Source organism: Sorex fumeus, unplaced genomic scaffold, assembly GCF_029834395.1.
Source record: "Sorex fumeus unplaced genomic scaffold, SorFum_2.1 ptg000007l, whole genome shotgun sequence".
In the NCBI taxonomy this organism is placed as follows: Eukaryota; Metazoa; Chordata; class Mammalia; order Eulipotyphla; family Soricidae; genus Sorex; species Sorex fumeus.
Window position 1 is genome coordinate 39,473,567 of NW_026606064.1, and position 13,269 is coordinate 39,486,835.

A 13,269-nucleotide genomic window follows, 5' to 3' on the forward strand; every position below is an offset into this window, starting at 1 on the left:
TGCACTCAGGAATTACGGGGGACCGACCATTTGGGATGCTGGGAATCGAACCCGGGTCGGCCGCGTGCAAGGCAAACGCCCTACCCGCTCTGCTATTGCTCCAGCCCCTACGTGGATTTACCTCTAAGCAGACAGGAACCCACTGGATAGGAATCACTGGTTATCTCCTTCCCACATCCTCCTGTCTCTGGTGTAAGACACTCATGATCCTCTTTATTATTCCTCAGTGTCTGACTTGCTTCTCTGTAAGACCAAAGGAGTCAAAACGAAATGCCACACCGTAGATGTAAAATGATGGGGGTGGGGTGGGGATTGGGGGGGAATGAAGTTTTATCACTCTGCAAAAGCATTCGTTATACAATCCCTAGCGAACTCTCTTGATCTCTGCTGACTGACAGTGAAAGGAGGATTGGCTGCAGAATTTAATTCTGTAACTGAATTCACTGGGGAAAGACTTTGTAATCAGGGCGAGAAGTGCTTTGCTATCCAGTGTGTGTGGGGGAACCAGTCTGTGTCATTGGTCAGTGCATGCTAAGCACCACCAATTTTGGACAGGCGCTTACCTTGCATACAGCCAACGTGCGTTTGATTGAGCCCCAGCACCTAATGTGGTCCACTGAGCCCCACCAGGAGTGATCTCAGAGAGAGCCAGGAGCAAATCCTGAGCACAGCAGGATGTGGCCTCAAACCTCCTCCCCCACCCCCTGCACTTAATAAAACCTTGCAATACTTTTTTTAAAAAAAACTTCTTTGGGGGGCTGGAGTGATTGTACAGCAGGTAGGGCGTTTGTTTGCCTTGCATGCAGCCGACCCGGGTTTGATTCCCAGCATCCCATATGGTCCCCTCAGCACCGCCAGTAGTAATTCCTGAGTGCACAAGCCAGATGTAACCCCTGTGCAACTCCGGGTGTGACCCAAAAAGAAAAAAAAAACCAAACTTATTTGGGTTTTTTTTGCCACACCTGGTGATACTCAGGAGTTACTTCTGGCTTTGCACTCAGGAATTACTTCTTGGGGTTCCAGAGATCAAACTGCATCAGCCTCATGCAAGGCAAGCGCCCTGCCCACCCTGTTATTGCTTCAGCCTCTGAAACTTTGCAGTACTTTAAAAGTGCTGGGATTTTTCAAGGCTTTGTAGCATTGTTGACTTTTGCATTTTTGAAGAGGTCTTTTTATAATTGTTTATTTTTCTTGAGAAATGTCAGGATAGAAACTTTAGTGTTTCATACTTTTATATTTTTCCTTAAATATTTTTCATAGGGGCCACACCCAGCCATGCTAGGCTTAGAGTGGGGTCACTCCTGGTAATAGCAGTGCGTGACAGTCAGTAACCATTACTTGCTCATTGGCTACCAAGACCTATACTCTGTGTTCTAGGATCTCATATTTCTCATGTGCCATATCTTCTACCCTATTTTATTTGGTTGTTTCTTGGGCCACATCCTCTGGGCGTACTCAGAGACTTTTCCTGACTCCTTTCTTGGGGGTTGCTCTTTTGCAGAGAATGAGCTCCAGCTCATTGAGCTATCACTTGCCCCCCTCCACCACCCTTCTCTGTGCATCTCATTCTCGTTTTCTTAAGAGATGAATGACTTTCATAAGTGGGAAAGGGGGCTTCCCCGCCAGACCCCAGAGGCCACTCTCTACAATATTCAACCTGGCTTGCTTGAAGGTTACAAAGAGTGCTGGGGTGTGGGAAGGCTGGGTAGGGTGGCGGATCAAGCATGGGGCCTTGTGAATTTATCTGTTTGAGCTCTCTTCTAGACCAGTGACAATTCACTTTTATGTCAGTAACTATGATAGTTTTTTTTGTTTTTGTTTTTGGTTGTTGTTGTTTTGTTTTTTGGGCCATGTCCTGCTTAGGTATTATTTCTGGCTCTGTGCTCAGGGATTACTCCAGGCAGAGTTGGGTGCCATATGGGGTGCCAGGGAACAAACCAGGGTTGGGTGCTTGCAAGGCAAATGCCTTATTCTCTGCTCTGTCTCTGTAGTCAGGTAGCTACAATATTTTGTGAGTGTTCAGAAGAAGGTAAGAAGGAAATACAATTTCTGAAGACCACATAACATGCACATGATGCTCTTTACTTGTATGATCATATACATACACATCTGACAGATTCCAGCTGTGTGCAAGGCAAAAACCATGCTTGCTGTACTATTGCTCTGCCCCAACAGATTCTTGTAATTCCAGAACTGACGGAGGTGAACGTAAGCTCACCTAGTGATTGAAAACTTGAAATCCCATTGTTGGATAAACTCCATTTTGTAAAGTGTAAGTAGGGTATGCATCTGATTACTAGTGTATCTAAAGTATCTAAATCCGCATTTTTCTAAGTTCTGTGTTTTTTAATTTTTGTTTTTATGTTGCTCTTGTCACAATGCTTGGGGATTATGCTGTGGTTGGGAATTGAACCCCAGCCTCCTGCTAGCAAAGCATGTGCTCGACCTATCTGAACCGTCTTCCTATCCCCAGTCCTCTAAATTTATTATTTTTTTTGCCACACCTTGCTGTGCTCAGGGCTTACTCCTGGCTCCGTGCACAGGAATCATTCCTGGAAAGGCACTGGGACCATATGTGGTGCCTGGGATGGGTTGACCATGTCTAAGGCAATCTCCCTACCTGCTCTAGCCACCCTACCCCCTATTTTTTTTTTGAAGTTTTTTTTTATGTTGTTCACAATAATCTATTCAATATTTCAACACCAGTTCTACCAGCATTACATCTTCCCACCGCCAATATTTCAAATTTTCCCCAGTCACCATCCACGCCTACCCCAAGCACAGGCCCTAAAGGATTTCTTTTATATTTGTCATGAACAATTTACTAAAAATGATCAAAAAAGGTTTTCTTAGAAGAAAATGTGTGAAGATTGTTGTATTTCACCTTGGAACTGTTCAGCCCTTGAATAAGAGACTACTAATGTATTGTTATAGGTTGAGCCTTGAGTGCTAATATATTTTTAATGACATTGTTTGCCTGTTCCTTTATATCCAATGTGGTGTGCTACTTCTGGTATGTCAGTAGTGTAGAGTATGAGAGGACTGTGTGCTCCAGGAATTCTAAAATTTTAAATAGGGTGATACAACTAGAGTTAAATTTTTAACTGGATGGTGACTTTGGGTTCTGGAGGGATCTCTGCAGCTTCTGGATCTCTTTGAAGATTTATTTGTGAGTCTTTGGATCATGGCTATTAATGAACTTACATGGTGCCAGAGACAGTTTATGGGTGTGACTGCCAGGCTCCCGGAAGAACAAGAGACTGAGGGGAGGTCACCCGTCCCTGATTTCGTGAGAGCCTGGAGATTTTGGTGACACAATCCGCATTCCTGAGTTTTTCAACAGATTCACTCATGGATGTGGCCTGTCTTCAGCTTGTGGAGATTGGCTTGTGAGCATGGGGGCAATTGGGTTCTGGAGGTTTTCAGCTGCTGGGGCTCTGTTTGGGTGGGTGTGCCTACCACAGCCCCCTCCAAGGTGCCCTGAATGAGACTCAGCGGGGCACGGGGTCTAGAGGCATCTCTGCAGCTTGTTGATCTCTTTCCCCCACTTTTTTTTTTAAATGAAAAATACATCTAATTATATAGCATACACTAATAAGCCAGGCGTCTCCCCTAATGCCCCATACCTCACAACTAAATCTCATCTCCCTTTTTGTTTATACAAGTTATTTTGATTTTATGTTTGGGGCCACACCCAGCATTGCTTGGGTTACTCCTGGCTCTCCTTGAGGGACCATATGGGATGTTGGGAATTGAACCTGGTTGGTTGCATGCAAGACAAGCATCCTACTTGCTGTATTATCTCTCTAACCCCTATACGAGTTCTTTTTTTATTTTTGTTTTGCTTTTTTGGGTCACACCAGGCGATGCACAGGAGTTACTCCTGGTTCATGCACTCAGGAATCACTCCTGGCGGTGCTTGGGGGACCATATGGGATGCTGGGAATCGAACCTGGGTCGACTGCGTGCAAGGCAAATGCCTTACCTGCTGTGCTATTGCTCCAGCCCCATACAAGTTCTTATAATTGTGTAAATTTACACATGAAAATTAGGATAATGAAAACTTTTATGTTAAGATGAAGTAATATGATTTTTTATCTTAGGGGAACACCTACACGACTATTCCCATACCACTCTGTAACGGAGTCTATAAACTACGATGTGAAAACATTTGGATCTTCTCTGCCTGTTAAAGTAATGGAAGTTCTAACATTGTCTGATGGTGAGTGTAATTTCCTATTCGCCTCTATTACTGATTAAAAATGAAGTCCCAGTCAGGCACAGAATTTTAAGTTTGTGATTTCTCTGGTATATCTTCATCTACATGGGGACAGTTGATAACGTATTTGGGTTCACTGCCATTGAGAAATAGAATAACTTTGATAAGCAGAGTGAGTTTTTTTGGGGTGAAGGATTACACTCATCAGTGCTGAGGGCTTAATCCTGGCTCTGAACTTAGGGATCACTCATGGTGTTTCCACAGGACCATGTGGTATACCAGGAATCAAACCCAGTTCAGCCACAGACAAGGCAAGCACTTTTTCCATTCTCCAAGTTATGACTTCATTTTTATTTCACAGGTTGCTGTCCTGTTAATTTTTATTAAGTTAAATAAATTTTATTAAATTAAATAAAATTGTGAAATTTCAGTAAGCGAAAGGGAAAGAGGAAAAAAGCATTTTGTGGAGGTACATCAGGGTCTAAATTACTAAAGCATCTCTCTTTCCTAATCATCTCATTTGTAAACTTTTAAGAAAGTCCTTCATTTATTGAATGCATAGTCCTAAAGGCACAAGCTTATTCCTTACAAGTGCATTCTTTCCCTGGAGAATAGGGAGCCATCTCAGGGCAAAGGACATGGTATAAGGGCTGCTAGAAAGGGAAACCATTGCTGGTGCTGCCCATCCAACATGACATTTGGGAGTGTGATATTAATGGCAACTTTGGTGCATTCAGCCCGTCCTGTTTTTTTTTTTTAATGTGGGATTCTGTTAACACCAACTATTTGGACAGAGTGAGGCAGATTCCATTTGAGAAAGAATAAGGAGAAACTTCTCTTCTTGCCCATCTCCCATTCTCTAAAGCTGGCCAGTAGGGGAGTGGGCTGGAACGTGGGTGATGACTTGTGGTAGCAAAGGGATGATGAATGGAAAACAAACTTGTTACACTTGTGAGTGTAAGTCAAGCCAAGGAAGCCAACAAAGAACAAATCACTGAACAATGGATCCCCTGCAGGAAAGCCTTATTCGGTTTCTTCTGTCTTTTCCTTGGAGTGAGGAGAGTGAGAGTGAAAAGGCCATCAGGTGGTAGGGCACAGGAGGGACTGTCACTGAAGAGCTCTGATGAGATAGAGCTTCTCTCTGTGCTCACCGATGAAGATGGGGGCCTTTTTAAAGTGTTCTGTTATTACATGTTATCTCTGATAGCAACATTCTCTGTTAGCAACATTCATAGTTCTGCTTTAATAAATAACACAACGTTCTCATTTTATGTAAGCAGTCAAGGGGGGGGAAATCACATTCCTTAAAAATGACGTGATTTCCCTCTCCAATAAGGATTCTTTGGAAAAATAATTATTTTATTTTATGGGGACACTGAAAAGTCAAATTCCACATTTACTAAAACTAAAGCTACTATGTGCCAGGAGACAGCGGCAGCTCAGAGAGAGGGCTGAAACACATTTATTTCTTGAGGCCTGGATTTGATCCGCAGAGCCTCAGTAGTGGCTCTGAGCAGGTTCAAGAGGGACCCCAAACCCAAGAAATTGTCGAGTAATTCAGGACTGCTTTTTATTGTGAATTAATGTTTTTTTTTTTTTTAAAGACAATGTGATCATTTTTCTTTTTTAGTAAGAAAGTACCAGTTAAGATTTTCGTAAAAGTTTTTGTTTTTTGGCTCATATACATTTACCTCTTTTTTGTTGTTGTTTGTTTTGGTTTTGGGCCACACCTCGCAGTGCGGAGGGCTTACTCCTGACTCTGAGCTCAAGAATTATTTCTGGTGGCACTTAGAGAACTATGTATTGTGCTGGGGATTGTATACAGGTTAGTGGTTGCGTGCAAGACAAGTGCCTAACCTGCTATACTATCTCCATGGTTCCCCCCAAAATTTGAAGTTTTTCTTATTCATACTTTAAGACTAATGTTTGTTTTACCTGTAGTTGATGATCAACTGAGTGTTCGCATCGATGAAGGTGGATGGGCTTGTCTGGTCTACAAAGAGAAACTTCTTATTTGGAAGATTGCTCTGTCACCTATTACGAAGGTAACAGCTCTTTAGGGAGCTAGAAGCCAGTAGTGAAGAGGTTTGTCTTTTGGGTCTTAATTTTAATTCTGAATTTTGAACTGCTGGAGGACAGTAAACTGAATCTACTCAGCATTATGGATTTGTTGACATGCTAAGAAGCCTACCCAGTGAAGTCTAAGATAAATTGCTATCCACATAAACTAATGAAAAAAGTTTATTCTAACACTGTTTCACTTATCTCCTGAATTATACTTAATAAGATTGGAAAATACGATACAAAATTTAATCGTTGCTAGTTTAATAGTGTTTGTTGTTTTTCATAAAGGGGTTACTTATCTTTGTATGTATGGTAATTATCATTAATAGCTTCTTTGTTCCACATCATGCATACTCTCTTTAATCACATTACTCACTGGGCTAGTGCCTCTTTGGAATGTGAGGCTCCTCCTTACCTAAATTCTTTGTCTACCAGCCTCATTAGTGCTGCTGTCTAGAAAGTATTACTTGTAGTTGGGACTGTAGGTGAGAGAGAAGTCCTGGGGGCATACTTAATTATTAGGGGGAGCCTGATATTGAGCCTTAGTTTAAGAAATATTTCAGACAACTGCCATAATTTGTAGTCATCTGGTCAACTCTAGACTGAAAAAACTGTAGTAAGCCTATTTTCTCTTAGCCAGTAGAGTTATTTTTAGTTTGGGAAGAGATTGTACTGGTTGATATTCAGGGTCAGTTCTAGTTTTTAAATTTTCCTGATTCTATATTTATTAAAACATTTTGTTTTACAGTCAGTGACAGCTATAATGAAAGCTTCATCAAAATGATATGAGAATGATAAGCAAAATGCTATGAGAAGATCTTATCTATAGGGCCAGAGAGATAGGACTTAAGTGACTTGACTGAATATTTTGCATATGGGAGTGCTTGGTTTGCTCTCCCATACCACATGATATAAATATCACAGGGTATATCCCCCACTTCAAAAAGAATGAAAGAATATTTGTAGAATACCACCAGTAGTGGACCTCCCCCCAAAAAAATATGCAGAGAAAGAAAATTAAGTTGGGTGCATATTCAGTCATTAATGTGATGTGAAAATTTATTTTATTTGCATTTGTTCTGTAGTTATCAGTTTGCAAAGAGCTTCAGCTGCCCCCTAGTGATTTCCACTGGAGTGCTGATTTGGTGGCTCTCACTTACTCTGCTGCCTCAGGTGAAGCACATTCTACTCAGGTAAATGTGACTAAACGTATATTGATAAAATTTTTTTTAAACAAGGGAACTCTGAAGTGGAAGGAATCATTCAATCTAACTCAAAACATAACTATAATGCTAAGAAATTAAGGCACTTTTGTTGCAGTAGGGTGGACATATTGGGTAAAGGTAAAGGCCCTCCCGTTGATCGTCGATTTGCTCGAGCGGGCCCAGTAACGTCTCCATTGGAGACTTTGTTGTTACTGTGTCTGGCATATCGAATACTCTCGGTAGCTTGCCGGGCTCTCCCAGAGGGGCGGAGGAATCGAACTCGGGTCGGCCATGTTGGCCGCTTGTAAGGCGAACGCCCTACCGCTGTGCTATCGCTCCAGCCTGGGTAATTGAACAAAATAGAAAGTACAGATCACAGATCTTGAGGTCTCAGCATTTTGTTCAATATCGGCTGTTTTCTTCCCCCTTATCAACATTATAATGAAAATTATTTTAAATAAAACTGCTTTTTGAGTGCATGCTGTGTACACCAGAGTACTTGTTTGGATAGAACAATCAAAACTTAAGCAGGGACTGGAGAGATAAATCAATGTGCTGAGCAAATGTTTTGCATATGGGAGCCCCAGGTTTGATATCAGGCACCTCATAGTGCCAAATACTTGGCTGTAGCCCCCAAACAAATAGGAATAGTATTTGTTTGTTTGTTTGTTTGTTTTGTGCCACATGTGGTAAGCCAGGGCTTACTCCTGGCTCTGACTCAGGAATTATTCCTGACAGTGCTTGGGGGACCATATGGGATGCCAGGAATTGAACTCTGGTTTTGACTTTATGCAAGGCAAGTGCCTTATCTACTGTACTCCACTATCTCCAGCCCACCAAAAGGAACATATCCAATATATTTCCTCTGTTTGACATTCTGAGAGATAAAAGTATCATGATGGAAATAGAAGTAGGGATTTGAATAAGGGTAGGTTATGATTAGAAAGGAAGAGCACTAGGGAGTTATAGGGACTGATGGAACTGTTCTCTGTCCTTATTGTTGTAATTACATGAACCTAGGTGTCCTTTAAAATAGAACTGTAGGGGCTGGAGCAATAGCACAGCTGGTAGGATGTTTGCCTTGCACACAGCCGACCTGGATTCAATTCCCAGCATCCCATATGGTTCCCTGAGCGCCACCAGGAGTAATTCCTGAGTACATGAGTCAGGAGTAACTTCTGTGCATTGCAGGGTGTGACCCAAAAAGAAAAAACATAAATAAAAAAGAACTGTATGAAAAGATGTCAGTTTTACACATGATTGAAAAAAACACTTTAAAAGGAGGTTTTTATTTTGAATTTTCTAATTTCTAATATTTGGTAATCAAATTGCCCTGGTTTCTGTGTATTAGTATAATGAGTTTCCCAATTTTGGGATCTGTCTTTCATTGTGATTGGTGAATGATATACTCTTTTTTCAAGGCTGTTGCTGTCATGGTCGCCACTAGAGAAGGATCCATCCGCTATTGGCCAAGTCTTGGAGGTGAAGACACCTACACAGAGACCTCTGTAGATTTGGGTGGTGATAAGACTTGCAGCTTCCTAACAGCAGTACAGGTATGTAAGAATCTTATTTTGTATTGGTTGGAAAACAGGTTTGGCTTGACAGTAGATTTGAGTAATGAAAATTTTAGGGTTTACAGGCCAGGGGGATATTAAAAAGAGAAAGTAAGTTTCACATCTATGTTCATTGCATTCTATTTACAGCAGGCAAGATTTGGAACTAGTTCAAGTTCCTGACAACAGAAGATAAAAAAGCTGTGGTGTATAGGCACATTGCGTTACTACTCAGCTCTTAGAAAAAATGAAATCCTGTGTTTTGCTACAACATGAATAGAACTGGAGGGGCTTATGCTAAATGAATAAGTCAGAAGGGGAAAGACAAAATACCAGATGATCTCACTTTTATGTAATATATAAAGAAGCAGGGGAAGAGACAATGTCCAATATCAGCACTTAGACTCTGACCACAGAAGTCGGGTTACCAGGAAGGATTGAGTAATGTACCAGGGTGGAAAGGGTCTAGTGGACTGTGATAGTAGGCATTGTGGTACTGTAACATACCCCTAAAACATACAGTCTGGTAATCATATATTAAAAAAACAAAAAAACAAAGAAACAAAAAACAAACATCAGAATCTTAGGTTTGAACACTTAGACAAAAAGGATATGTGTCTCATGGGACTCTGAAATGCTGATCTTGGGTAGTTGCCATTGGTATTACCTTTCAGAAACATTCTTAAGAGAGTGACTTAAAATTCCCTTATTTAAAACAAACTTTATTTTACTCACTCACAATTTTCAGTGCTGTCAGTTATAGAGTTCCATGCATACTACATTCCAATTTCACCCCTCTCTCCACTAGAGTATCATCTTTTTCTCAGGGTCCCCTCCCTGAAGGCACTATTCACCTTCCTCTCACCTTTCCCATCAGTCATGGTAAACTCAGTTCTGTAATCAGTTGACAGATTTTATTGCTTTGGTTCATTTGTTATTCTCTTACTATACTTAATATCCTGCATATGAAAGAGGTAATTCTGTATGTGTTCTCCTGTTTCTTGCTAACTTCATTCAGCATGATACTCTCCAGATCCAAATTGCATAATTTCATCTTTTCTTATATCCAAATAGTGTAATATAGTTATTATAAAGTCATTTGTTCTTAGACATTGAGTTGTTTCCAGATCCTATGAATATAGGAGTGTACATGTCTTCTGATTGAAGTTTTTGAGCCCTTGTGGTAGATACTCAGAAGTGGAATTGCTGGGTTATATTGAGCTCAAAGTTTAAAGGTTTTTTGTTTGTTTGTTTGTTTTGTGGGGTTCACACCCAGCGATGCTCAGGGGTTACTCCTGGCTCTGCACTCAGAAATTACTCCTGGCGGTGCTTGGGGAACCATATGGGATGCCAGTGATTCACTATATTGCTGGGGATTGAATCTGAGTCAGCCATGTATAAGGCAAGCACCCTACCTATTTTTAAAAACCTGTTTTTTTTTTTTTTCATTGCCTTGGCACCACCTAATTGTGTAATTTTGGTGTTTGCCAGTCTTACTTGTATGAGGTGATACCTCATTATTTTAATGTGTATTTCCCTGATAAGTGAGGCGTAGCATTTTTTTCATGTATCTTTCAGCCACCTGTATGTTTTCTTTGAGGAATTCTCTTTAAGAAAATGACAGTGGGGCCAATGCTTCGCTTATAGGATGGCTGGGTATAATCCTCAGTGTCACATGGTTCCCCAAGTAACACTGGGAGTGACCCTTAGTACTACCAGGTGTGTCTCTAAAGTCAAAAATAAAACTCTTAGAGACTGTTTGCTGATCTGTAGTGTGTAAGGTTACTAAAGAAAATCTGCCGCTTGATTTTGTTGAATCTGCAATGTAGTGAACCGAGAACTTTAAAAATTAAAATTATAAAAGTGCAACTTAACATTTTTATGAAAGAAATTATAATAAGTTATAACAAAGGTTTTCTCTATAGGAGTAATATTAAGTGAATAGAGTTATAAACTATTTAAAATAACACTTTAAGATTCTTTTGAAGTACATATTGTTTTCCTGTGAATCAGAGCATTTTGTATTTTCTTTCTCTGTGTTAGATATTTAATTGAACTAATTTTACAATATTTGTCATAGGGAGGAAGTTTTATTTTGTCCTCATCTGGAGGCCAACTGATTCGACTGATGCCTGAAAATTTAGGAAAGATTCAGCAGCATATCTTACCTCAAGGGCAAGGAATGCTTTCAGGAATTGGTCGGCGGGTTTCTTCTCTTTTGGGAATTTTATCCTCTAGTAGCGATCTCACAGTAAGTTAATAAAATAACCTTGTTTTATCATTTTGTTTCTTAAGAAATAAGTAACACTGTAGTACTGGCCTCCCGTTACTGATTTGCTCGAGTGGGCACCAGTAATGTCTCCATTGTGAGACTTGTTACCTTTTTTTTTTCTTTTTTGCATATTGAATACGTCAAGGGTAGTTTGCCAGACTTTGCTGTATGGGCAGGATACTCTCTCGGTAGCTTGCTGGGTTCTCCGAGAGGGGTGGAGGAGGAATCAGACCTGGGTCGGCTGTGTGCAAGGTAAATGCCCTACCCGCTGTGCTATCGCTCCAACCCAAGAAATAAGTAAATTGGAAATATCCTTTGAAATTGGTATTGTCTTCATATGAGCAGCAGCATACATGAAGTAAAACCTTTGATCTTTCAGTAAAGCATTTTTATGATGGCCAGATGTTTTAATACTGACCTGGATTTAATACTAATTCTCATGTGTACTCAATAATATTAATATTCTTTCTTATTTGGGGGCCACACCTGGTTTTTGCTCAGTACTTACTCCTGGCTCTGCACTCAGGGATTATTCTGATAGTGCTCAGGGGACCATGAGGTGCCAGGGATTCAACCTGAGTCAGCCGCATATAAGGATAGTGCCCTACCTACTGTTTTGTCTTGCCATCCCCTATAATATTGATATTCTTTAGTTACAGATAAGGAAATTATTTTAATTAAACTGTAGCATAAAATTATGTATGTGGGGGACTAGAGAAATAATACTAGCATAAAGACATATGGCTTGCATGCTGCTGACTCAGGGTTTGATCCCCAGCACCATATGGTCCCCAGAGCATTGCGATGCCTAGCCCTGGAGGTCCCCTGAGCACTGTTAGTTGCCTTGAGTGCCCTTCCACTACCAGAAGGGACCCCTGTCTCCTGAGCATGCTTGGGAGGCCCCTTAAATGTAAATGTAAATGAAAGGAATTATTTTATTCTTTTTAATACTTAAAAGTGTGTTCCACGTCCAGCTCTCTGTGTAAATGACACAAGTCTGGGTTTTTGTACTGAGCTTCCACCTTGAGCCTTGGGAGACTGAATAGGGAGGATGATGGAAACTAAGATTTATGGAGCATTACTCTGCTCGGTGCTTTGTATTTGTTACCTCATGTGACCATTATGGTGCTTATAATGTAGGGAGTTTTTATTACCCGTTTCTATAAATGGCGCTGTTACTTTTATTATTGACCTAGATACGTTTAAAACTATTATTATTGTTGTCATTATTATTGTTGTCTTCCTTTTTCTCAAAGATTACTTACCAGGTACTGTAGATTGACTTCAGTCATACCTCATTTCATCCCCATCTTTGTTTCCTTTTTAGGCCCAAAGATAGTACATTTCCTTAAGCTCTAGTGCCATGCAGTTTACTCATGGTGGCCTCTCCTATCTTTTTAGTGGTTATTGTCATATTTACAGGAGAATATGACAGACGGGCTTTTAATTTTTAAAATACCATACCATGTATACCTGTATATGTACATGTACCTGCATGTGCGTGTACGTGTGTGTGTGTGTGTATATATAGGCAAACATATATATACAGCTGATCCCACACATCCATACTTTGTTTTCAAAAGCCATTGATAATATCTCCCTCACTTTAAAGTTTACAAATTTACATTATAGACTGTTCCCTGACTTTACATTTGAGCCTAATTTTACATTTCTGGTTATAATCTACATTTCAATTTGGCAGGATTGGTTTTTGTTTTCAGTTTTTCAAGGGACCTTTTGTTTCCTGAGCTCTATATTTTATGGGCCTTTTTTTCTGTGCTTTTGCTTGTGAAAATTCTCCTTTGTTTTTAAGATCCTTTTACCCCTCTCTTTGAATTCTGAATGAAGAATTCTATTAGAATTACTAAGCAGTTATGAAAATACATAAAATTTCAGAGAAATTGTTCACTAGCTCAGAATCTAATAATCTATAAACTTGGCTTTTTTATCCTC

At 40.3% G+C, this 13,269-nt stretch overlaps 1 protein-coding gene across 2 annotated transcripts in view; it reads left to right on the forward strand.

Moving 5' to 3' along the window:
* Positions 1 to 13,269, forward strand: part of NUP133 (nucleoporin 133) — a 56,019-nt gene that overhangs the window by 362 nt on the left and 42,388 nt on the right. For both annotated transcript variants that reach the window (XM_056130700.1, XM_056130705.1), the window contains exons 2-6: positions 4,104 to 4,222; positions 6,161 to 6,264; positions 7,369 to 7,476; positions 8,910 to 9,044; positions 11,125 to 11,295. In XM_056130700.1, coding sequence (XP_055986675.1) covers positions 4,104 to 4,222; positions 6,161 to 6,264; positions 7,369 to 7,476; positions 8,910 to 9,044; positions 11,125 to 11,295 — 637 coding nt within the window. The remainder of the gene's footprint in view (positions 1 to 4,103; positions 4,223 to 6,160; positions 6,265 to 7,368; positions 7,477 to 8,909; positions 9,045 to 11,124; positions 11,296 to 13,269) is intronic.